The sequence below is a fragment of the Astatotilapia calliptera genome, chromosome 15 (genome assembly GCF_964374335.1).
Source record: "Astatotilapia calliptera chromosome 15, fAstCal68.1, whole genome shotgun sequence".
Taxonomy (NCBI): domain Eukaryota; kingdom Metazoa; phylum Chordata; class Actinopteri; order Cichliformes; family Cichlidae; genus Astatotilapia; species Astatotilapia calliptera.
The window spans coordinates 27,942,501-27,967,500 of NC_137436.1; the positions used below are offsets into that span (position 1 = coordinate 27,942,501).

The 25,000-nt window shown below is 47.1% G+C and overlaps 1 protein-coding gene across 3 annotated transcripts in view; it reads left to right on the plus strand.

Annotated features, from left to right (window-relative positions):
* The window catches only part of cdc42bpb (CDC42 binding protein kinase beta (DMPK-like)), a 28,249-nt gene that overhangs the window by 848 nt on the left and 2,401 nt on the right, over window positions 1–25,000 (plus strand). For 2 of the 3 annotated variants that reach the window (XM_026194247.2, XM_080289506.1), the window contains exons 1-35: window positions 1–461; window positions 4,128–4,219; window positions 6,303–6,386; window positions 6,478–6,573; window positions 6,657–6,805; window positions 7,380–7,473; window positions 7,688–7,888; window positions 8,194–8,442; window positions 8,841–9,072; window positions 9,199–9,306; window positions 9,638–9,771; window positions 10,310–10,552; window positions 12,062–12,172; window positions 12,312–12,556; window positions 12,643–12,748; window positions 12,836–12,960; window positions 13,039–13,144; window positions 13,448–13,510; window positions 14,906–15,054; window positions 15,136–15,233; window positions 15,342–15,421; window positions 15,933–16,007; window positions 16,087–16,152; window positions 16,368–16,473; window positions 16,543–16,679; window positions 16,756–16,895; window positions 21,457–21,538; window positions 21,625–21,841; window positions 23,414–23,476; window positions 23,553–23,794; window positions 23,882–24,236; window positions 24,311–24,408; window positions 24,494–24,578; window positions 24,669–24,786; window positions 24,869–24,986. The exon at window positions 1–461 is cut by the window's left edge and continues 848 nt beyond it. In XM_026194247.2, the coding sequence (XP_026050032.1) occupies window positions 293–461; window positions 4,128–4,219; window positions 6,303–6,386; window positions 6,478–6,573; window positions 6,657–6,805; window positions 7,380–7,473; window positions 7,688–7,888; window positions 8,194–8,442; window positions 8,841–9,072; window positions 9,199–9,306; window positions 9,638–9,771; window positions 10,310–10,552; window positions 12,062–12,172; window positions 12,312–12,556; window positions 12,643–12,748; window positions 12,836–12,960; window positions 13,039–13,144; window positions 13,448–13,510; window positions 14,906–15,054; window positions 15,136–15,233; window positions 15,342–15,421; window positions 15,933–16,007; window positions 16,087–16,152; window positions 16,368–16,473; window positions 16,543–16,679; window positions 16,756–16,895; window positions 21,457–21,538; window positions 21,625–21,841; window positions 23,414–23,476; window positions 23,553–23,794; window positions 23,882–24,236; window positions 24,311–24,408; window positions 24,494–24,578; window positions 24,669–24,786; window positions 24,869–24,986 (4,836 nt within the window). In that variant the 5' untranslated portion in view covers window positions 1–292. The remainder of the gene's footprint in view (window positions 462–4,127; window positions 4,220–6,302; window positions 6,387–6,477; window positions 6,574–6,656; window positions 6,806–7,379; window positions 7,474–7,687; window positions 7,889–8,193; window positions 8,443–8,840; window positions 9,073–9,198; window positions 9,307–9,637; window positions 9,772–10,309; window positions 10,553–12,061; window positions 12,173–12,311; window positions 12,557–12,642; window positions 12,749–12,835; window positions 12,961–13,038; window positions 13,145–13,447; window positions 13,511–14,905; window positions 15,055–15,135; window positions 15,234–15,341; window positions 15,422–15,932; window positions 16,008–16,086; window positions 16,153–16,367; window positions 16,474–16,542; window positions 16,680–16,755; window positions 16,896–21,456; window positions 21,539–21,624; window positions 21,842–23,413; window positions 23,477–23,552; window positions 23,795–23,881; window positions 24,237–24,310; window positions 24,409–24,493; window positions 24,579–24,668; window positions 24,787–24,868; window positions 24,987–25,000) is intronic. The other variant, XM_026194249.2, reaches the window with a different exon arrangement.

Below are 25,000 nucleotides of genomic sequence, written 5' to 3' on the forward strand. Positions count from 1 at the left end.
GCCCGACGTCCTGATCCTGAGAGGAAAGAGCAGATTTACCGGATTAGAGCCGGAGGAGGGCGGACAGAGGCAGGCCCGCAGGCTGCTGACCGAGGGTGACCCACGGTGACCGGAGGACTCTCGGCGACGCTCCGAACCCCGCGGCTCAAAATGTCGGGAAGCTTCTCCTGGAGCTAACGGCTAACGGCTAGCAGCTAGGCAGGAAGCGGAGCCTCGGCGGCGGATACACCCGGACTGAGCGACGCGGGCCCGGCGGAGCATCCTGGAGAGTCCGGCGGGGACCGACAGCAGGATGTCGGCGCAGGAGCGGTTGAAGCGACTGGAGGAGCTGCTGCTGGAGCAGCGGGCGGCCGGCTGCCTGAACGTGGAGGCGCTGCTAGACCTGCTGCTCTGCTTCTACACAGAGTGCTCCCAGTCCCCGCTCAAGAGGGAGAAGCACGTCACCGACTTCCTGGAGTGGGGTAAGACCCGGGTGGGTGGGGGTCAGGTTCAGCAGACTGGAGCTGGCCTACTGAAGGTCAAAGGTCAATCAAGGAGATCCAGGTGTAGCACGCTTCAGGTAGTTTCAGGTGTACGTGGGGTCGATCCAGGGTGCTTGAGGGGTCAGAGACAGATTCACCTCACAGGTGTCTGAAGGCTCTCTCCCCTGAGCTCAGCTCCAGGTTTGTGGAGCTCCTTGAAAGAGGATTCTGAAGGCTTAAACGGCGTCTCCGGGTCTCTCGTGGTCTGACGTGGTCACATGATATACAATCAATAATCGAGGTGATTAGGTTTAAAGTTGAGTCAGGATGAACACTAGGATAATCCTTGCTTTTTCAGGCTCCGCCTTCCTGCCCTGGTTGTGGGTCCCATGTAGACTGTTAGTGTTTCCATGGTGACTGCATGTGGCTAATATCATTCAGTGATAGTGTAATCGATCAGCTGGTCTTGAATCAGCTTCCAGCTTCTGTGCAGCTGAAACACTCTGGCCCAGTTTGGCCTGGTTCAGCCTGTTCCTGTCCTGGTTTCTGTGACCTGGTTTCAATTTGCAATTCTGCTCTGAGTTGGAGACGCTGTGAAGGCCAACTGCATGCGCCGATGATGTCAGTGATGAGTAAGACCGATCAGGTCATGGGTGATCAATGACAGACGGTGTTCAGGTGATGTTTACAGGAAGGTTTGATACAAATAAGCAGGAAGCTGATCAGGACAGTCGGTGATGAAGATTATGAAGGCAGTGATCACCTAAACATGATTTCATAACTTGACTGAGGTGTGTTATTGATCTGATACCATCTCCTTTAGATCAGGGTGGGGAACTCTAGGCCTTGAGGGCCAGTGTCCTGCAGGTTTTAGATGTGTCCTTGATCCAACACAGCTGTTTTAAATGGTTAAATTACCTCCTCAACATGTCTTGAAGTTCTCCAGGGGCCTGGTAATGAACTAATCATGTGATTCAGGTGTGTTGACCCAGGGTGATATCTAAAACCTGCAGGACACCGGCCCTCAAGGCCTGGAGTTCCCCACCCATGCTTTAAAGTAATCCATAATTGCTTCAGACAGCATCACTCACACCTGTCAGTGTCTCTGAGCAATCACAAGGTTCTTAGACTCAGGCCCTCACCTAAGAGGGCGGGGACAGGAGAGGATGCACTCACTTCATTTGTCTTCCATTAATAATGTATGACAAACCACTTTATCGCTAATCAATAACTGGCTTCCATCCGTTATTGATCAGTGACAAAGTTCTCCACCTGCTGCAGAACTAAAACAGGACCAGCAGTCACGGCCACTCTGCAGACATGTCTCCATCAGTCGGACGGCAGCAGACTCGTAGACATGGAAACCGTAATGCCGCCATGACGTGGTGAATTATTCTGTGCTCTTTCTCAGCCCTCAGCCTTTGATGTCACAGCAGTGACATCAGTCAGACCGAAAGTGTTTGCAAACGTTAAGTCAGGGCTCTGAGGAAGAATTGAAACCAGCTCAGCTCCTCTGCTGTGTTTCTATTCTGGTTTCTATGAGAGTAAATGTGAGTGACCCAGATAAATCTGATCTCAGATCAGATGAATAAATGATGAGGAGCTGACAGCATGCAGGGTACTAATGCCTCTAACTCACGACTCGGGTCGTTCTGTTATCAGGACACGTTTAACCAATGTTCCCTCTAAACTGCGCGCATGCGCAATTGCGCACTGCTGGCACGGTCTCTGCGCACAGAAAATCTGTGTTGCGCACAAAAAAAATCTAACCTGAATTGAAATTAAAATAAATACTTTAACAATTCTGTTATGCAGTGTTAGTCAGTAAGTGACTGGCTGCTCCGGTATGGGATTAATCGCATCATAGTCCAGCCAATGATGCGATTCACATTCGTATATACGCAGCTAATCAACGTCGTTGACAGACTATGGCAGCGTTCTTATGTGCCAACACCGGTGTTTTAGCTAGCAAAGCGGCGTGGCTGATGTGGAGTGAAGCCACGATAATGACAACGTGTACAACCATTGGAGATGTGAGCAGGACAGATGGAACAATTGACGGGAAAAATGTGGACTTAATACCAGTTTTTAAATTGTGTTGATAGGTCACGTAAAACCAGAGTTATGATAAAAATATATGCAATGTTTGTTTTTTCCTTAATACGATCATTGTTTATATTTATTGCGGGAAGAAACTGTAAAAACGGCATTTTATAGGGAAAACGCTCGAAAGCGCTCTCCGCCTGTGAGCAAATGTACTATGTGGACCAATCAAAAAATGATATGGCAACATGGCATTTAGTTGTTTAGGAAGAGGGAAGTTTTAGGTGTTGCGGCGGTGTTTTGAGATGTGAGAGATTTGCGACGTTTAGCGCAAATCTTGTGTAGTTAGTGTGTAGTGTAGTCAATAGTTTTGTTGTGTGTGTCAGAACAATGAGGCGACTACTGAGTGTTACAGATGTTACAGGAGTGATACATCTGCTGTTGTCAGGCCTGCAGGTATCAGGCTGTTGTTCTCCTTTATCTCATAGTGGACAGAAATAATTTTTTGGAGAGGCACAAATAATTTGTGTGGCATCAAATTTGATGCAGAACACCTGATTGTTCTGTAAATAGTTTTAAATGTTTATTTTAAAAAACGCCTTGGCTGCATTTTTAGGTAAACGGCTGCAAAAAACTTTGTTTGCAAAACTCAGTTACTTTTTTGAAGAAGTAACTATTGAATTAATTGCCAACATTGGTCATTCTGTATTTTGCAGACAAAGAGTTACAGGACTCTCTCCCAGACCACAGACTCATAATACAAGTCAGAGCAAAAAAAAAGAAGTTGTTTTCAAAATTGGAGTTCAAGTTATTTTTACTTTGTGTGTTCGCTCAGACACGTGAAAAATTAGAAGGAATATTGCGTTTAACCTAACGTCAGCAATCAGGGTCAGAGGTCACACAAACCTGGTTATCATCTCGCTGAGTTAACTCAGGGTTTAACCTGCGAGTTCACGTGAAAGGGGCAGAGCTGATAGCATCTGAGCAATTTAAAGGGACATTTCACCTCTCATGTGACTCCTCTTTTACAGAGATGCTGTCAAGTAAAAATCTGTAAAGAACCAAAAAATCTGTGAATAATCTGAGAGGTGAAACTGGTTAATCTGGTCATTTGTGGCACAGGGCAGGAAAATACAAGTTGAATGGCAGTTAATGATTTTGTCTTTGTTTTTAAAGCAACGACTGCACATTCGTGTCTGAAACATAAACGGTAACATTTCCTGTCACACAGACTGATGACTGAGATCAGAGTGGATGAATGTGATTGGTTGAACATTCCTGGTGTCCTGTGTTTGTAGCAGATCAGAGTTAAGTAGAATCAAGTAGAAAAAGATTTAAATATTTGCTGCATCAGCACATGAACGTTCAGTCTGAGCCGCTCTAGGTTCATGCACTGCTCTCAGGAACAAGCTGCACACTGATGCACATAAAAGAATCAGAGGACCGCTTCTGCTTTAAACTCTGAATATAACCTGCTCTTGACCAGGTGAGGGCTTCAGCCTCTGTTACCATTGTGATTTGATCTGGTAAGAAGTCAACAACAGAACATTACCTGTATGAGATTGGGTTAGTGTGGACCTCTGCGTGCGTGTGACATTACCCCAGCTCTTCTGTGTGTTCCAGTGAAGCCATTCACAACCACGGTGAAGGACATGCGGCTGCACAAAGACGACTTCGAGATCCTGAAGGTGATTGGACGAGGAGCTTTTGGAGAGGTAAGACTTCCTGATGACCTGTGACTTGTCAGGCGACTAAAGGTGACGAAAAGGAAACACGATGTATTCATGTGTAGATAGAATAAATACACTCTTACTTTGTAAAGCACCTTAGCACTGGGATTTCCTGTCCTGATTGTGTGTTTGAGACGCCACACTGTGTCGCAGTGGCTTGGAGGAGGCTCCGCCCATCCTCCTCTGCAGTCTGAGGGAAAACGGGAAGGGCTCAGATTCCAGGCAAATACAGGAAGTGAACGGGAAGCTGTTAGGAACACAAACTTGATGGAGGAGGAGACGGCGCGATGACCAATCCCTGAAACAAAACTCAATTTCAGTTAATGTCGCAGGCATTAACTCCACCACCTGTGACATCATCAGAGGCAGGGTAACCGAACAAATACAAGTCATGTCATGTGTTTGTTGTTGGTTTGACAAACAAATGGCAAAAAAACAAGTCAGCAGAGAGAAACTGTGACCCTGTTTCTGTAACCTGATTGGTCGCAAGGCTCCTCGCACTGTAGGCTTGGAGGTCGTCTCCGTCCTAAAACTGGATACAGCCCCGCCCTCCTCTCCTTACCTGAGCCTGTGGCCCAGAAATAATCCAGGGTGGAGATGATAATCCAGGATAATCTGAAGATCATCGTGGACGCTGATGGAGATCTCATATTAAACGTCCTGCAGCACACCACGATGTGATTGTCTGCAGGGCTATTCGATATAACGACATATATCAGATGACGATATAAAAACGTCTATCGTTTCATTTTACGCTGTCGTTTGTTTCGTGGTGTCGCAAAATAAACTGTTTACGGCAATATTTTTTCACTGTTTTGTTGGTCACTGTAGTGGCTATATTAATTTCTTAAAGTTCTCTCTTTCTCTTATATTTAATATAACCACACTACGGACGGACAAGCGCCTGTTTTTATGCGTTGTCGTTAGCAACAATGATGGTAAAACCATCGCGTGGCTCCGCCGTCCACTTGTTTATTTTCCACATAAACCTTTCACAATAAAGCTCAAGATCCTGTTGAGACTTTTCAAAATAAACTGAATCACGTGAAAGAGTATGCAGAGTATTTACGGATGAGAAGCAAAAAAAGAGCCGTCAGACTCAAACGTTAGAACAGGCTTTTCCCCGCAGCACGCTGTGAAATAAATAATCACAAAGAAAACGGCGGCCGTTACAACTTATGACTAAAAATGTATAGTTTCAGGCATCTGTTAAAACACAACGCCCAGCTGGAAACACTTCACGCAAGTCAAGCTGCCAGAGATTCACAGAATTTACAGAAAATGTTACAGTTTTGTGATTTATATTGTTATCGGGACGATAGATGTATTATATCGGGATATGAGATTTTGGTCATATCGCACAGCCCTAATTGGCTGAAATATTTAAGTTCTGTTTAATGTGAACAGAGACGGGTTGGTTGGGTCTTATTTGTTATGAAGACAAGAAGTTTGACATAATCGTGGTACGAGGGGACAGAGCAATTCAGTTCTTTACAGCATGGATGCAGTTTCCCATGAGACATGCAGTGAAGACGTGCACACATATCAGAACCCACACAGTACTGTGGTATTTGTAGTCCTTTGGTGTTTGAGATCTGCACTAAGCGTCCTCTCTAGGATCTTTTGGGTAATGTGTAAAGCAGAGCGAGTGTCCTCAGCAGCCGCTGTCAGCGTGTGTCTGTTTCTGTGTGTGCGTTCTTCTCATACCAGAGGACAGGTGTGACACTACCACACCTGCCTGCTGCCTCGGGACATAAACACACACCTGTCCTCAGGTATGTCCCGAAGCACCGGGCAGGCATGGTTGTGACACACCTGTCCTCAGGTAAGTCCAGGTGAGCTGTGTGGGTGGGGTTCTATGTCATGTGCTCAGACCAGCTCAGCAAGTGATGTTAAAGATACACACCCGGTCACCATGGAGACCATACCAGCAACACTGCACAGGTGATACACCTGTGGGAGGCACACAAATTTGACATGGCATCATTCTGGACCCTTGGCGCATAGTGCTGCAGGTGTTTGTGTTTACCTGTGTGTTCATGTTTCTCGCCCCCTCTCTCTCTGTCAGGTTGCCGTGGTGAAGATGAAGCACACGGAGCAAGTTTATGCTATGAAGATCCTCAATAAGTGGGAGATGCTAAAACGAGCAGAGGTGGGCTCCTCTTCATGATCATGTAATGGGCTGTTGTGACCTTAGTGTGCTGTGGGCATGTTATTGACGTGTTGGTATGCTGTGAGTGCAGACGGCATGTTTCCGTGAAGAGCGTGACGTCCTGGTGAAAGGAGACAGTCAGTGGATCACCAACCTGCACTACGCCTTCCAGGATGACAACTATTTGGTGAGTACTAGCTGCTGTCCCCTGTGGGACTGGGACTGGTACTGGTACTATCTTTAACTCCTCTGTGTGTACCTGTACTGCAGTACTTGGTGATGGATTACTACGTGGGTGGTGACCTGCTGACGCTGCTCAGTAAGTTTGAGGATCGACTTCCTGAGGATATGGCCAAGTTCTACGTGGCTGAGATGGTACTCGCCATCCACTCCATCCATCAGCAGCACTACATACACAGGTACTCGGAGTACTGCAAACTGCACTGCCTGTACTTCACACTGTACTCTTAAGTTGTACTGGCCCTACCAAAGGTATGTGCCTCTGTATCCAGGAAGTGTGCTTTTCCTGCTGCAGTGTCCTCTGGGAAATGTAGTTCCTTCCTGCTCAGCTGGTCTTTTCCTTCCTGAGATGGCTGAACTTTAACCTGCTGCTGTTCAGTCTCACACATCTTTATTCACACACAGTGAAACGATGGCGCTTTAAGGTGCATCACGTGATCGGAGTCAGATAAAACATGGACGCACATCCCGTTTGGTACGCCTGGTCATATGTTTTAGAAATGACCATGTGGAGGTTGTCACAGTGAGTGTGTGATTTCAGAGACAGCCCCTCGTCACCGCCAGCTTCAAAACTCAAAATGGTGACAGCAAAAACACTCATCTGAAAAGGACCAATGGGTTCACAGCACAGTAGCGCCACCCATCTTTATACTGTGTGTGGTTAATCAGATCCTGCTGCGGCATCAGCTGACCATGTTACCTGTCTGGGATGAAGGTGACGATGACTAGCTGAATATGTTTTTCGTCTTTCAGAGACATCAAACCCGACAACGTCCTGCTCGACGTCAACGGCCATATTCGCCTCGCAGACTTCGGATCCTGTCTCCGCATGATGGAGGACGGCACGGTAACTGTCACGCTCCCATCGCCTCTTTGAAGCTAACAGTGCTCTCGTTAGTCTAGTTTAAGGTTAACCCTGGTAATCTTAGTGCTGGTCTTAATTCAGGAACTTCAATAGCTTAATTAAGCTTGTTTAGTTCTGTTACTTGAGCTTAAGTTCACCTTTGACCTTTTCTGGATGACCTTTTGTAACCTCGGTCCATCCCAATGTTTCACTATAGGTTCAGTCCTCGGTGGCAGTTGGCACGCCAGACTACATCTCCCCAGAGATCCTGCAGGCGATGGAGGACGGGATGGGCCGCTACGGCCCAGAGTGTGACTGGTGGTCGCTGGGTGTGTGCATGTATGAGATGCTGTATGGCGAGACACCGTTCTACGCTGAGTCGCTGGTTGAAACCTATGGCAAGATCATGAATCATGAGGTCAGAACCATGGACTGTTCTATCTGCCAGAGTATTTGGACTGTCTTTCAGAATAAATAAAGACACTAGCTGTTACAGTAATCAGATTACACTCTGTCAGGGTAATGATACTGTGCTCTGTAATTGGATTACTCTTGTCCTGCCCGTGCTGTGCTGCTGTTTCCAGGTTACAAGTCTGTCTCCAGGCTCTCGTCCCACTTCCTGTTTTGAATCAGAGCTCGTCCCTCAGCGCACGCTCGCCTTTTTGTCCAGTTTCCTGACTCTTCCTCTGAACGTATCCTTGTCTTTTCTTTTGCTGTTTCCAGGAGCGTTTCCAGTTCCCTTCCCATGTGACCGATGTGTCTGAAGATGCCAAGGATCTGATCCAGGGCTTGCTCTGTTCCAGGGATCGTCGCCTTGGACTTAATGGGATCTCTGATTTTAAAAGCCACCCTTTCTTCAACGGCATCGACTGGGACAACATCCGGTCCACCGGGGCCCCCTACATCCCCGAGGTGTCCTCACCCACCGACACCTCAAACTTTGACGTAGATGATGATGTCCTGAAGAACCCGGTGAGGACCGTCTTTCTATCCTCAAGACCGTTTTACATAGGAAGCAGCATGTAGTGGGATCACCACTAGCTGGAGCGAGTTACGTAAATTTTATTCAACCCAGTTGAACTTTGACCGTGGCATGTGGGACTTCTCCCCGCCAGAGTGCTTTCACTGTGCTTTGCAGAGGGCAGTACAGTATGTGCTGCTCCCTGTGTGAAATGGCCTTCCATCAATCTGACTGCTCTGAGACTCCATCAGTCTCAGAGTCACCTGGAGTCACAGGGCAGTCAGACTGAGTCTGGGGCCTAAGAGTCTCTGAGAGTCCCCGAGACTCCAGGTGACTCTGAGACCACAGGTTTTCCAGTGGCCCTTCTTGTCCGCACAGTCCTTCATGCTGACAGGTCTTCTCTCTACAGGACATTGGACCTCCAGTGTCTCACACTGGTTTTACAGGGCAGCACCTCCCCTTCGTTGGCTTCACCTACACCACCGACAGCTGCTTCTCCGACCGCAGCTCTGTCAGCAGGGCGTGGTTGCGTGTCCAGATCGAAACAGATGGTGGAACAGGAGGGGAGGAGGTGGAGGTTTTTGAGAAGAGGATTCGTCGACTGGAGCAGGAGAAACAGGAACTGAACCGCAAACTGCAGGGTAAGGAGGAGGCGGACTCCAGCAGTACTCCCACAGTACACTGCTGGACTCCAGCAGTACTCTGTAGGACTCGATCAGTATTCCTGCAGTACTCGCTGTGACCTCACTGCGACTGTCCTCCCACAGAGTCGACTCAGGCCCTGCAGGCTCCAGCTCGAGGAGGAACTCTGAGTCGAGACAAAGAGATCAAGAAGCTCAATGAGGAGATTGAACGACTCAAGAAGAAGCTGGCAGGTCAGAGGATGTTTCCGTGGTAACAGACACAGTTGGGGTGGTAGCACCTGATATGGTCTGCAGTCTGCAGGCACGGAGTTCGTCAATAAAAGAACTGAATAATGACATCTGAAACTTTATTTCCTGTTAGGTTTGTTTAACAGCGCCACTCGCAGAAAACCTTAAATATTTCAAGTTTCTGTGCTCCGCCCGAGCTCGTGTTTAATGTCATACAGACACATGTTTATTAATACGTTGGAGCCAATGAGACAGTACTGCAGAAAAATCAGTTTAAATAAAGTAATGTCACACTTTTTATTTATTAAAATAAACCCTGCCCCTGTAATCTCAGACTCTGACAGGCTGGAGCACCAGCTGGAAGAGGCGGTCTCTCTCAGACAGGACTATGAAAGCTCCGCCTCCAAACTGAGGAGCATGGAGAAGCAGGTGAAAAGCCTGCGACAGGAGAAGGATGAGGTTCACAAGGTACGCGGATCTGGCCGCAGGTGGAGCTGTTTTTCAGAATAAAGCCCCTTTTCCATTAGTACCTACTCTGATCAACTCGTTTTCCATTACAATCCAGCACTAACTGATGTGAGTGGTTGTTGTCATAGCAACATGTTTGAGCGTCCCGCGACTTAATTGCTATGCAGAACGCTACAACAAAGGTGGACATCCAAGTGACAACATACCTGTGGCTTTTCGTCAAACTCGTCGGACTGTTTTTGTAGCCATTTCCCTCATTGCCATGGTTTCAAAAATGGCAGTTTTGATTTTTGTGAACAAGATGCTCTTATGATTCATCGAGTGACGCTACCGACCAGCCAATCAGTGGCATGCAGTGTGACGACGTCACATTTTAGTACCTGCTCAAATGGCTTGGAACCCTGGGTGAGCAGGTACTAAAACGGTACCTTACAGAAAACCCTTTAAACTGTGGCAAGTCAATCCGAGTAGTTACTAATGAAAAGGGGCTTAATAGTCATGTATTCCCAAGCTAATAAACCCCACACCCTCTGAGCAGCAGTTGGCTGACGCCCTGGAACGCCTGAGGAGTCAGACGAAGGAGTTGAAGGAGGCGCACTCGCAGAGGAAGCTGGCGCTGCAGGAGTTCTCTGAGTTGTCAGAGAGGATGGCTGAGCTGCGCTCCTCAAAGCAGCGCCTGACCCGCCAGCTCCGTGACAAGGAAGAGGAGATGGAGGCGCTGCTGCAGAAGATGGACGGCACGAGGCAGGAGATCCGTAAGATGGAGAAGAGCCGTAAGGAGGTGAGTGAGGATGGCTGCAGAGCATCAGCAATGACCATTTTGTGATTAAAACCTTAGAGACGAAAGTCTCCTCTGTTAGCATTCACCCTCGTTATGGAGGGTTAGGGAGCGTCTGTCGGGTTTTCAGTTGGTCGCTTTAAGTAATTTGTCAGTGATGATGATTGGGCACATGTCCTGATGACAGGGAGTCAGGAACAGAAGTGTAAGAGGTCTGAAGATGAGCCTGAGAGAGACAGACAAAGCAGGAAAAAGAGGATTTGTTTTTGGTTCACAAGTGAGGTAGAGCCGTCTGGGTATCGCCAACAGTGCAGCATGATACTGTTCTCTTATGTGGTTAGCAGTACAGCTCTACAGATTAAGAGTTTGTTTTCTGACTTTCTAAGTTGAATTCCAGAGTCAAACTGAAAAGAACAGGAGGTGCACCATCAGTCCTGAGGTGCACCTCCTCGTGCTCACCAGCAGAGGGAGACAGACTCCTGTAATAAGCAGGAAGCCGTTGGTCAATCAAAGAACACTTTGATGTAAAACGAGAAGGAACCAAGCGTTTAAAGCGCCGTGAGCACATGTCAGAGACAAGACAGGTCTAAAAGGTTTGGTCAGATCATAAGATGAATTACGACGGCTCCTTCATAAAGTGTTCGGGTTCTGGGTTAATGGAGGGACGCTCTCGCTGTCTGAAGGTGTGTTCTGACCACACCTTCTGTTCGCGCTGACTGTTGGAGGCTGTTCCTCTTTGTTCTCTTGAGCAGCAGGAACTGGAAGCTTTGGGGTTTTCAGAAATTATTTCAGGTCATATTAATGTCAGATTCCATAGGCAGCATACATACACAGTTCAGATCAACCCTGAGTGATGGTGCTGTGCTCTGATTGGCCAAACATGTCATATAAAGTGCAGACTTCAGTAAAATGGCAGGAAAGATTCAGTGACGTGGGAAACACCCGAATGAGCTCAAAGGAATTAATCTGCAGAGAGTGAATCAGGGTTACAGGAAAGGAGGCGAATGAATCACTAACCACTGCTAATGACATCACTTCTTGTTAGCAGGGTGTAAAAGTCATATAAACCTAAAAGCTGTGTGACTTCCCTATTCACCAACCATCTGCTGACACTGAGTGGAGGGGGAGGTGATGGTGGGTCGACAGCTGGTTCCACAGCATGCACACCTGTGTTGCAGGTGTGGTTATGAAGAACCTCATGAGGATGATAAGAATTTAATGCAAAAGCAGGAAAATAAGACTCATTTTGAGCAGCACTAGTCCGACATCATCACCCATCAGCTCAGCCTGAGCAGTGATTGATGTCTCTGATATTCAATGTTTATGACGGGACTGTGAGGTGTGGCGTCTTCGTCACTGCAGACACATGTTCATGTTTATGTGCTGTAACGCAGCTCTGCTGTGCACTCCACGTGCACACCATGTTAGGTCCCCCGCAGAGCTTCCATCTCAGTAGGTCTGAGTCTCAGTAAGCTCCACCGACCCGCAAAAAGCCTTTTGTTTGTGTGTTAGCTGGAGGCTCAGCTGGATGAGGCGCAGACAGAGGCATCAAAGGAGAGGAAGCTGAGGGAGCACAGCGAGGTTTACTCCAAACAGCTGGAGGCGGAGCTGCAGAGTCTAAAGGTCAGAGGTCACACACACACACACACACACACACCCCTTTACACCCATCATGACCACACAATCCCAATTTGAGCCTGGGTTAAGCCAAACCCTGGCTGAACCGGTCCTCACAGTCATGCAGAAGTTGTTCTGATCCTAGTCTCAGCAGGGCCGTGGAGTAGCAGCAGGAGGGGCGGAGTTTCAGCAGGAACTATCCCATCTAAAGGCAGAGCTGGACAAGAAGGTGCTGTTCTACGAGGAGGAGCTCCTGAGGAGGGACTCGGCCCACTCCTCTGAGATAAAAAACCTCTGCAAAGACTTGCAGGAGTCTGAGGGGGCGCAGCTCACCGCCAACAAGGAGTTGCTGCAGCTCCGAGACAAGCTAGACAAGGCCAAGAGGGACAGGTGAGTCCTGAACTGGGTTTACTGGCAGGTACAGGTGAGTCATGGCCAGATCCATGCTGACCCAGTGTGTGTGTGTGCCCTCTCAGGCAAGTCGAGATGGAAGAAGCTCTCACTGCTCTCAAGAAGAAACATGAGCGAGAGAAGAACCTGCTGACAGAAGAAAACCGAAAACTGACGACAGAGACCGACAAGGTGATACTCCTGTAGTACTGTTACTGCACACTTTGTAGTACTAGGAGCACCGCTGTGTAATACTGCTCTCGTTGTGGTTGTGTCCAGCTGTGCTCGTTCGTGGATAACCTGACGGCTCAGAATAGGCAACTAGAAGACGAGCTGCAGGACCTGGCGTCCAAGAAGGAGAGCGTGGCTCACTGGGAGGCTCAGATCGCAGAGATCATCCAGTGGTGAGTCACGTGAGCTGCTTGGACACCGCCGCGGGTTCAGCGACACATTTTTAAGGACATGTGGTACACTGTGTTCAGGGTCAGCGACGAGAAGGATGCTCGAGGTTATCTGCAGGCTCTAGCCACCAAGATGACGGAGGAGCTGGAAACTCTACGCAGCTCCAGCTTGGGAACCAGACCTCTGGTAACACTAACACACACACAAACACACACACACACACGGGACTTCACCTGAAGCGACCTGTTGAAGCCTCCGCCTGTCACAGGTGTGTTCAGACATCACTCAGTCATAGCAGAAATTTTTTTTAAAATTTATGTTACAAATACTACGAAATGTTTTATCCCTTCAGTTATGTTTTAACTTAGTGGCTTTTATTGTGAAAGAAATCCAGGAATGTCCTCCACCTTCTTCAGACTGTAGTACTGTCTGTATCTGTGTGTTGATTTTGTTTGGGGGGTTTTTTTCCTTTCAAACCTGCTGTCTTAGACGGAATCAGGAGTGGCCACTCCCCCTAAGAAGCCCTGGCCTCCCATTGGTGGAGACAGGAGGGTGAGTGAGCTGGTCACGATTTCCAGCCAGTCAAAAATCACTTTCTGGGCGAGCTTAAAGATGCTTGCATGGCTATTGGCTTGCATGTGTACCATTGATATTAGAACGCAGTGAGGCTTTCCCAGTGCGGGTTCCTGACAGCTGTGACGAAGTCATAGAGTGGATCACACAGAAGCCTGGAGAGGTCAGAGGTCAAGCAGAAGCATAGATGAGGAGGTTACAAAGAGAGTTGGTGTCTACAGTGACCTCTCGAGATGAATCCAGGGTCAGGACAGGGTGAGGGTTCAAGGTCTGGTGGGGACAGAGTGGAGACGAAGCTTTAGTCTAAGGTGGTGTCACAGTCTGTACTTCAGGGAGTAGTTTACTCTGTACTTGAGTCAGTACTCGGTCTACACATTAGTTTTTACTCACTGAGTACCTCGAGTAGGCACCTGGGGGGTCAGGTACTACACTTCAGGTACTCTTCTGTTATCTTTGAAGGTTTAGAGTCATCTGGAATTTAAGCAGTGCATCCTTTAGGGCTTTAAATGGTCAAATCTTGATGTCATATGATAATGTCACATTTTCCAGCAGCTACATCGGTGGTATCACATGTCTGGACATCACCTCACCTGATTGAACACTCATTGGCTGTGTCCCAATTCAGGGTCTGCATGCTTGAAGTACGCGCACTACGCGTACTACGTACGGTGCGTACTATAAGTACGAGAAGTGTGGAAGTGAGAGGCTTGTGAAATGGGACGGTCTAGCCTTCGTTGCGCTGTTCAGGTTGCCTAGCAACCATGATACTAACCGCGAGAAACGTTACAAACGGCATTGTTTGACAGAAGTGAAGGAGAAAATGTTTTGTTGGTCATTCATTTTTGTCATGACATCACTGATTAGTTGAGTATCTGAGGCTGAGACCACAGGACTGTAAAGCATGATTGTTGGGCTTCATTTCTGTGCTGAACAGTCATTTAAGATTAGTTAGTAAATAACAATTAGTTAATGTTGTTCATGAGACTAACATCATCTCACTCTGGCAATATAAATGTAATAGGGCCAATATTATAGTATTGTCAGATTATTATGGCGTGTGTGCGTGTGTGTCGCGCTATGAATTGTGGGATATATAGGACCACGAAGCGTGCACCGGACCACGCTTGATATTTGGGGAAATTGACGGCGCATTTGGAGTATGCATTTGAAGTACACTTCGAATTGGGACAGCCGCCGTCGCGTGGCGGTGACGTAACCGCACTTAAAATGCGTACTTCAAGTGTGCAGACCCTGAATTGGGGGACAGCCTCATTGGCTGCTCTGATCGTCCGACTGCACCATTTCTTGCTTTCTGAGCTTTGATGTACAGTGACAATAAACAGGTGCCTATCCCTCTGATTCCACCCCCTCCAGGACCCCCTGTGGAAGGTGCGCCGCAGTCAGAAGTTGGACATGTCTGCTCGCCTCGAGCTGCAGTCGGCTCTGGACGCTGAAATCAGAGCCAAACAGCTGGTCCAGGAGGAGCTGCGCAAAGTCAAAGCCTCAAACATCAACCTGGAGAGGTCAGAGGTCATACCAAGGCAGACTGTCATCTTATCTGTGTACTGTGTTCACCTATCTGACCCATGTCTCTCTGCCTACAGTAAGCTTAAGGAGACGGAGGAAAGGAGCAAGGAAATGGTGGAGCAGATGGAGACCCTAAAAAAGGAGATGGAGGAGACCCGTTCACGTTCCGACAAAGGTTAGGCAAAACTACTCAGACCATGTGTGTATGATTTTTAGGGTCTGAGAGGACAGGTAGGTTCCAGTGGTGTCTGTGGGCGTGTCTTCACCATATATGTCTGTGCAGGTCTGAAGCTCCCGGACTTCCAGGACCCTATCTTTGAATACTTCAACACGTCTCCTCTAGCTCCAGACCTCACCTTCAGAGTGAGTTACCTGTCTGACTTTCCTACCATTCATAGTAACAAGCCCACACACAGCAGCTCACAGGACAGTGATGCCATTCAGGTGTAGTGCTGACTTACTCAACTTCATCTTGCTTCTTTCTCTTTGTAACTTTGAGATGTCAGCTTGCTCTGCCTCCTTGCTGTATGCTCTCTGGGAAGAAGTAAGTTTACCCTCCCCTCTTCAGACAGTGACCTGCCACCTTCAACCTCGAGTATAGCTGCTAGCTTTGTACTAATGACATCAACAACCACTCGGGTCAAATTAATGCCCTGCACAGCTGATCCGACTGACTATAAAAACCTCCATCCACAGAATAAACTCCGCCGACACACAAAAAAAAGCATCGCTTAGTATCAGTCCTCTTAATCTCATATTACTGCAGTACTACTTCATGTGTCTGCTGTATGAATACTGCAATAGTGCATTTGTAGTTGTCACAGTTCATCTGATCAGGTGTTGATAATCTTTGTGTCACGGTTTTTACCTGCAGCCTTCAGACATAGATGCCACCCCTGCAAAATCAGACACTACGCCCCCATCACCCTCCACAAGCTCCGAACACGAGGTTGGTCACAGATGAGTCTTTGCACAGGTGTCCTGTATGTTATGGTTTGTTTAACTGATTGACCCGTTTGCGTCCACAGGAAATTAAAGCAGTCCCTTCGAGCCCCTCGCCTATCTATCAGAGCACAGCGCTGACCACACCAAAGGTACCCTGAGGTTCTCGCAGGTGTCCTATGACTCCACAGGGCCACTCAGATTGTAGTAATTGTAATAGATTTTTGTGTGTGTGTGTGTGTGTGTGTGTGTGTGTGTGTGTGTGTGTGTGTGTGTGTGTGTGTGTGTGTGTGTGTGTGTGTGTGTGTGTGTGTGTGTGTGTGTGTGTGTGTGTGTGTGTGTGCGCGCGCGCGCGCGCGTGTTTCAGCCCAAAGCTCACCAGCTGAGCATCAAGACGTTCTCCAGCCCGCCTCAGTGCACACACTGCACCTCCCTGATGGTGGGACTAATCCGGCAGGGATACGCCTGCGAAGGTACGCAGCGCTAACAGCACCTTTGCTTCTGGTTCAGTCACAGGTGTCTGACTGACTCTGTCTCTGCAGTGTGCTCCTTCATCTGTCACGTTTCCTGTAAAGACCACGCCCCTCTTGTCTGCCCGATCCCAGCAGAGCAGGCCAAGAGGCCACAGGGCATTGACGTCCAGAGGGGAATCGGCACTGCATATAAGGGCTATGTCAGGGTGAGTCCATTGACACGGTACTGACGATGTAACTGTGTAGCAGCTCCACATACTCAAGCCGGTTTGTTTCCGTCAGATTCCAAAGCCCAGTGGGGTGAAAAAGGGCTGGCAGCGAGCATTCGCCGTGGTCTCTGACTGTAAACTCTTTCTCTACGACATCCCAGAGGGAAAGTCCACGCAGCCTGGGGTGGCAGCCGGTCTCGTCCTCGACCTCAGGTATTCGGTTTGGTCACCTTCTGTCAGGACATGAAAACACTACTTGAGGTCTTTTGAAGAGTCTGCTTGTTTTGACAAAAATCCCTGGACTCTGGAGCAAGTTCCAGCTCTTCTAATTCATCCATCCATCCATCCATCCATTCGCTTCCGCTTATCCTTTTTCAGGGTCGCGGGGGGCGCTGGAGCCTATCCCAGCTGTCATAGGGCGAGAGGCGGGGTACACCCTGGACAGGTCGCCAGTCTGTCGCAGGGCCAACATACAGGGACAGACAACCATTCGCACTCACTTTCATTCGCACATTCACACCTAGTGACAATTTGTTTCTTCTAATTCAATTCAGTTTTATTTATACAGTGCCAAATCACAGCAACGGTCGCCTCATGGTGCTTTATATTATAAGGTAGACCCTACAATAATAAGTGAAAACCCCAACAGTCATATGACCACCTACAGTGGGGCAAAAAAGTATTTAGTCAGCCACCGATTGTGCAAGTTCCCCCACTTAAAATGATGACAGAGGTCAGTAATTTGCACCAGAGGTACACTTCAACTGTGAGAGACAGAATGTGAAAAAAAAAAAAAAAAAAATCCATGAATCCACATGGTAGGATTTGTAAAGAATTTATTCGTAAATCAGGGTGGAAAATAAGTATTTGGTCAATAACAAAAATACAACTCAATACTTTGTAACATAACCTTTGTTGGCAATAACAGAGGTCAAACGTTTACTATAGGTCTTTACCAGGTTTGCACACACAGTAGCTGGTATTTTGGCCCATTCCTCCATGCAGATCTTCTCGAGAGCAGTGATGTTTTGGGGCTGTCGCCGAGCAACACGGACTTTCAACTCCCGCCACAGATTTTCTATGGGGTTGAGGTCTGGAGACTGGCTAGGCCACTCCAGGACTTTCAAATGCTTCTTACGGAGCCACTCCTTTGTTGCCCGGGCGGTGTGTTTTGGATCATTGTCATGTTGGAAGACCCAGCCTCGTTTCATCTTCAAAGTTCTCACTGATGGAAGGAGGTTTTGGCTCAAAATCTCACGATACATGGCCCCATTCATTCTGTCCTTAACACGGATCAGTCGTCCTGTCCCCTTGGCAGAAAAACAGCCCCATAGCATGATGTTTCCCCCATGCTTCACAGTAGGTATGGTGTTCTTGGGATGCAACTCAGTATTCTTCTTCCTCCAAACACGACGAATTGAGTTTATACCAAAAAGTTCTACTTTGGTTTCATCTGACCACATGACATTCTCCCAATCCTCTGCTGTATCATCCATGTGCTCTCTGGCAAACTTCAGACGGGCCTGGACATGCACTGGCTTCAGCAGCGGAACACGTCTGGCACTGCGGGATTTGATTCCCTGCCGTTGTAGTGTGTTACTGATGGTGACCTTTGTTACTTTGGTCCCAGCTCTCTGCAGGTCATTCACCAGGTCCCCCCGTGTGGTTCTGGGATCTTTGCTCACCGTTCTCATGATCATTTTGACCCCACGGGATGAGATCTTGCGTGGAGCCCCAGATTGAGGGAGATTATCAGTGGTCTTGTATGTCTTCCATTTTCTGATGATTGCTCCCACAGTTGATTTTTTTCACACCAAGCTGCTTGCCTGTTGTAGATTCACTCTTCCCAGTCTGGTGCAGGTCTACAATACTTTTCCTGGTGTCCTTCGAAAGCTCTTTGGTCTTGGCCATGGCGGAGTTTGGAGTCTGACTGTTTGAGGCTGTGGACAGACAGGTGTCTTTTATACAGATGATGAGTTCAAACAGGTGCCATTCATACAGGTAACGAGTGGGGGACAGAAAAGCTTCTTACAGAAGACGTTACAGGTCTGTGAGAGCCAAAGATTTTCCTTGTTTGAGGTGACCAAATACTTATTTTCCACCCTGATTTATGAATAAATTCTTTACAAATCCTACCATGTGAATTCATGGATTTTTTTTTTTCATTCTGTCTCTCACAGTTGAAGTGTACCTCTGGTGCAAATTACTGACCTCTGTCATCATTTTAAGTGGGGGAACTTGCACAATCGGTGGCTGACTAAATACTTTTTTGCCCCACTGTATGTACAAGTGGTTGGGCAACAGTGGGAAAGGAAAAACTCCCTTTTAACAGGAAGAAATCCTCTCCCTGCTCCCTGACCGAGGGGAGGAAGACAGGACCAAGACATGCTGTGGAAGAGAGCCAGAAATTAATAGCAAGTATGATTCAGTGCAGAGAGGTCTATTAACACATAGTGAGACAAGAAAAAACACCCAGTGCATCATGGGAATCCCCCAGCAGCCTACACCTATTGCAGCTTAACTAAGGGAGGGTTTAGGGTCACCTGGTCCAGCCCTAACTATAACTTTAGCAAAAAGGAAAATTTGAAGCCTAATCTTAAAAGTACAGATAGTATCTGTCTTCCGAATCCAAACTGGAAGCTGGTTCCACAGAAAAGAGGCCTGAAAACTGAAGACTCCCATTCTACTTTTAAATTATCTAGGAACAGCAAGTATGCTAGAAATGATAAATCCATGAACTAGTTTTTTTGTGTCACTCTTGAGACAGGATATTTCTAATTTTAGAGATATTGCGCAAATGGAAGAAAGCAGTCTGACATTTTTGTTTAATATGTGCATTGAAGGACATGTCCTCAGGGCTCTAGACTAACTTTTTGCCATGGGCGTACCGGTACGCCGAACTTTAAAAAGTTAGGCGTACCAGCACAAAAGTTAGGCGCACACAAATTTTATAATAATTGATATAATATAATGTGTTTTTCTGGATACACTGTGCTTTTTCAGCATTCAAAGATTGTTGACACCGTGTCAGAGCACTGGATATGAATTTCAGAAGCAGAAAGATCAGGCCTTAACTTAACAGAAAAGTCAGCAATAGTTCTTTTCCTATTACAGCTACATCCACTTCTGTCGTGCCTAGGCTGCTCACTAGGGCTGGGTATCATCACTGATTTCTATAATCCATTCGATTCCGGTTTTCAAAGTCCCGATTCGATTCAACTTAGCCTCAGACAGTCAGAAATATTATAATTCTGATCATTTATCAGTACTGACTTCATCAGAATTGTGAACATCACAGCAGATGCCTTTGTGTGAAAGTAACTGAGAATAAAACACAGAAAAACATGAAGGAGATTTTCCTGGTCTGGCTTTTTAGAGCAGATAACCTTAAAAATATTCTACAATGTTCTGCATATAAAGTTTCAATTTCTTCAGTATTGAACAACAGAAAAAATAGGCTTTCTTTTCCGAGGTCATTTAAGTGAAAAAAAGAAAAGAAAAAGACAGCAGCTGACAGCGCTGTAAACAACGGTAGACTGGTGGGTAATAAGTGAATGAATAATACAGAAAACAGAGATTGGAGACGGGAAACTGTTCTTGAAGTACAGAGAGAGAGAGAGCTAGCTGTGCATGAAGTCTGATTTTAATAGTCGTGGAAGCAAAACAGCAAAATTCACGACGACATTGATCAAATGTGAAGCGCAGTTTGCTGCTTCTTTTGCTGCTGGCTCGGTGAATTTTGTTTGGAGAGAGACAAAACCTGCAGCTCAGAATCAGCGCAAAAAGACGTAATCACAGCGCGGACCGGACGCATCAGAACCGCTAAGCTCCGACAGCGTGTCCGTCTACGGGCCGTCGGGTGAGAAAGCCGAGAAAGACAAAGTTGATTCTGATGCGTCGGTCCGTTCTGTGTTTACGTCTTTGTGTGGAATCCGTGTACCTGCTCTCATCTGCTGTTTGGTTGTTGTTGAAATGGTTTTGTGAGCTTTAATCTGAGAATCTGGCTTTTCTGGCAAAACACAGTTATATTTAAAGTCGATTCAGGATTTAATGAATTGATATCGCTTTATTCAAGCTACTCACCTCCCACTTCCACCTGCACTTTCAACTGGACCACGGCCAATCAGAGAGGTCCCGCCCCTGACTATCTCAGGGGCGGGATTACTGGAGGCAAAGGTAATGTCATCCAGAGTAAGAATCTGGTTAGATACCATATTTCTAAGATTTTGATGGCCAAGTACAATAACCTCAATTTTATCTGAATTTAGAAGCAGAAAATTAGAGGTCATCCAGGTCTTTGTCTTTAAGACATTCCTGCAGTTTAACTAATTGGTGTGGATTATCTGGCTTCATGGATAGATAAAGCTCTGTGTCATCTGCATAGCAGTGAAAATGCACTGTGAAACAAGAATATGTTTTTAATTAAATTGGCTACACAAAAACATCACTGTGTTGGAACAGGAAGTGACACCGCAGAGAGCGAACACTTCTGAGAAGGTTCGTGTGGGCATGTTAATCCAGGTCCTGAGACGAAGTCTGAAGAAAGTTTGTGTAGCCCTAAGTGTTAGGACAGCTTGTGAGTCCTGATAAGGTTCATGTAGTTCAGAGACGACTCTGATACCTTTGTGAAGACTGTAATAGAATGAAAAGATTTAGCTGGTTTAGAGAAGATTTAGGCAGTCGCGTGAAGCTGGCGGGGGGTTTTTTGTGTGTGGAGTTTGTGACAAGTATTATTTTTGTATATGCAATTATCTCTTGCATCTCACTTTTTCAGGGATGAGGATTTGTCCGTTAGTTCGGTTTTGGCTTCCGATGTGATCCACGCAACCAGGAAGGACATCCCCTGCATCTTCAGAGTAGGAGGACCCCATCACTGTTAAAACATTTGGTGTCTGAGCACCAGTGCGTGTCCTGTTCTGATTGTTTTTGTTGTCGTGGTCAGGTGACATCATCGCAGCTGATCTCGCAGCTGTCTTCAGTGTCTCTGCTTGTCCTGGCAGAGAGCGAGGTAGAGAAGAGAAAATGGGTCCGGATCCTGGAAGGTATGCAGAGCATCCTGACCAAGAACCTGCTGAAGAGCCAGCAGGTCCACGTCCTGCACGAGGCCTATGATGCCTCACTACCCATCATCAAGACCACGCTGTCCGCCGCTGTACTCGGTCAGTAACGAGTGCTCTGCTGAAAAAGTGTAGGACAGTTGACCATGGTAGGCTGAAATTTTTTCAGGGTCTACTGATGGATTGTGCTGAGTTTCCTGTCGATGTTCAGTCTTATTGATTACTTGATTTGTATCCATTTAATCTCTCTTATTATTTTGTTAATAAGAACTAGAGCTGGGCGATATGAGATTTTTTCATATCACGATATGTTTTTTTCATTTCAGGCGATAACGATATCTATCACGATATAAGCCAAATAACTATATTTGTAAGATTTAAATGTGCCGTTGCTCACAAGTAAAATGTGAAATAATCAGCAGCTTGTTTTTATTTAAATATTTATTTCCCATAATAAGTTCAACAGGGTAGATGTACTTAAGGAACATGAGACTTTTTCAGATAAATAAAGGCAAATATTGCACACTACACAAAAGGCAGCCGCTAAAGCGTTTAAGTTTCAAAATAGAACAAACGAAACAGACTAAATTGTCAATTCCACTTAGAAACAAAATATTAATTCTAAAAACAAATCTTAGTTTGTTTTACAGAAGAACAGACAAAACTGACTAACTTTTGTCAATATCAAATAAACTGAGAACTAAAAGGAAATTCTCAATGTCTCCTTGTTGTATAGCTTAGCTTTTCAAACAGTTTTAACAGTTACTTTAGTCTGACAAAAGCCGAATGACGAATTAGCGCTTCCAGTCAGAGACTGAGGCTACGTCCACACGTACACGGGTATTTTTGAAAACTGAGATTTTCCGTTTTCGTTTTAAAAAATAATCCCGTCCACACATAAAGGCAGAAATGAAGGAAAACGCTGCTATGAACATGCCAAAGCAGCAGGTGGTGCTAGATTCCTAACCGTGCAGAAATATTGGCCAATCAGAAGTCTAGAAGCCTCGGTGGGAAAAAGTAAACAAAGCTGGGGCATAGAAGCAGAACCGAGTCATATGTGTGGACGGACAGTAACTGTGTGTATATGTAAGCATTTAAACACTGCAGAGAGTAGAATTAACAGTATTGTAGAAATTCATTTCACCGAAACAATAACGTGGCGCACAGTGTGACGCATGCACCAGTTTATTGTATTTCCAGACTTGCTTTCGGCACAATTTACAGTGCACGCTACTCTGTTTTTTGTCAGACTTGAAATAGCCGAAATACCTTCACACTACGGAACTTCTATGGCTCTTCCGTTCGACAATCTCTCCGGCGTTGGAACCATCATCTGTTTTCTCTTCGGCCACGCTCGGTTGATTTTTCTAGTCGGCACACTCATTTCCTCCATTACCCGCTGGCTGCTTCCCAAACAAACACACGTGCGGCTTGGCACTTGTGCTGTACGTTACAAGTCACGCGACATGACGCTGCGGCTGTCATTGGTTCGGCTCTGCGCTGCTTAATTTGGATTGGCTGACCTTTTTTTTTTTTTTTTTTTTTTTTAAAGAGGACAAGAGCGGTGAGGTCTATCGCGATAGCTTAATTTCTCTATCGAGTAAAAGTTATATCGCGATACATTGTTATCGTTCTATCGCCCAGCTCTAATAAGAACATTTCCCATCTGTGCAGATCGTGAGAGGATCGCCCTGGGAACAGAAGACGGACTGTTTGTGGTTGAAATCACGAGAGACGGTGAGCCCAGTGAACAGACTTTGTCCACGTGACTGATTGTGCTAACCTCCTTTAACTCCTCCCTTTCTTTCTACAGTGATTGTGAGAGCCGCAGACAGTAAGAAGATCTCTCAGATTGAATTGATCCCAAAGGAGAAGATCATTGCGCTCCTCTGCGGTCGCAACCGTCAAGTTCACCTTCACCCCTGGGGGGTGTTGGAGGGAGCGGAGTCCAGCTTCGATGCCAAGCTGGCAGACACCAAAGGCTGCCAGGCTATGGCCACCGGTGTTCTCCGCCCAGGAGGCCCCCCCTGCCTGCTGGCTGCCATCAAACGTCAGGTCAGTGGTATGGGCTCACCTGGAGGCGACCTGTGGTTCTGCTCCGGTGCCCATCCTAATGCTGCGGTTTCTATGTCCCGCTTCCAGGTTCAGTGCTACGAGATCACTCCGACAAAGCCCCACCACAAGAAGCTGTGGGAGGTGCAGGCCCCAGGTGTGGTTCAGTGGTTGGGGATGCTCAGGGACCGGCTGTGCATCGGTTACCCGTCAGGCTTCGCTCTGCTGGCCTTGCAGGGGGAGTCGTCCCCTATAAGCCTGGTGAGCCCGGCAGACCCATCGCTGTCCTTCCTGGCGCAACAGCAACTGGACGCTCTACATGCACTGGAGGTCGGATCCAGCGATCTGCTGCTGTGCTTCAGCCAGCTCGGTGTCTATGTGGATGGACAGGGACGTCGGTCCCGGACCCAGGAGCTCATGTGGCCCGCCACACCTCTTGCTTTCTGTACGTTGCACGATTCTTGTAATTGTAGAAACGGGTGCAGTGGATAGTCTCTCACCTGTCTCTCTGTGTGACAGGCTCTAACTCATCTCACCTGACGGTCTACAGCGAGTATGGGGTTGATGTCTTTGATATTCACACCACTGAGTGGGTCCAAACCATCTCCCTGCGCAAGGTAACCAATCACAGTTCAGTGAAGGTCAGACCACCCATTCAGAATGCAGTGATGGCTGAAAGACTGTGTGCGCACCTATCTACAGATTCGACCTCTGAATGCTGAAGGAACGTTAAACCTGCTGAGCTCAGAACCTCCTCGTCTGATTTACTTTAGCAACACCTCCTCAGGTAGGAGCACACCTGAATCACGTGGACGCTAACGCTCCCACAGCTGAAGCTAACCTGTGCATACCTGTCTCTGTACCCATGTCTTTTCAGAGGGCGATCTCACCATCCCGGAGACGTCCGATCACAGCAGGAAGTTGATGGTTCGAACTCGCAGCAAGAGAAAGTTCCTCTTCAAGGTTCCCGAGGAGGAGCGACTCCAGCAGAGGAGGTGATTTTAGTCACTTCTGGTGTTTTCCCATGTTATGTTTACCTGCGTGCTCACTTGTGTGCTGGTGTCGTTGTCTCCTCAGGGAGATGCTGAGGGATCCGGAGCTTCGCTCTAAGATGATTTCTAACCCCACCAACTTTAACCACGTGGCTCACATGGGACCAGGAGACGGCATGCAGGTCCTCATGGACCTTCCTCTGGTAACTCCTCCTGC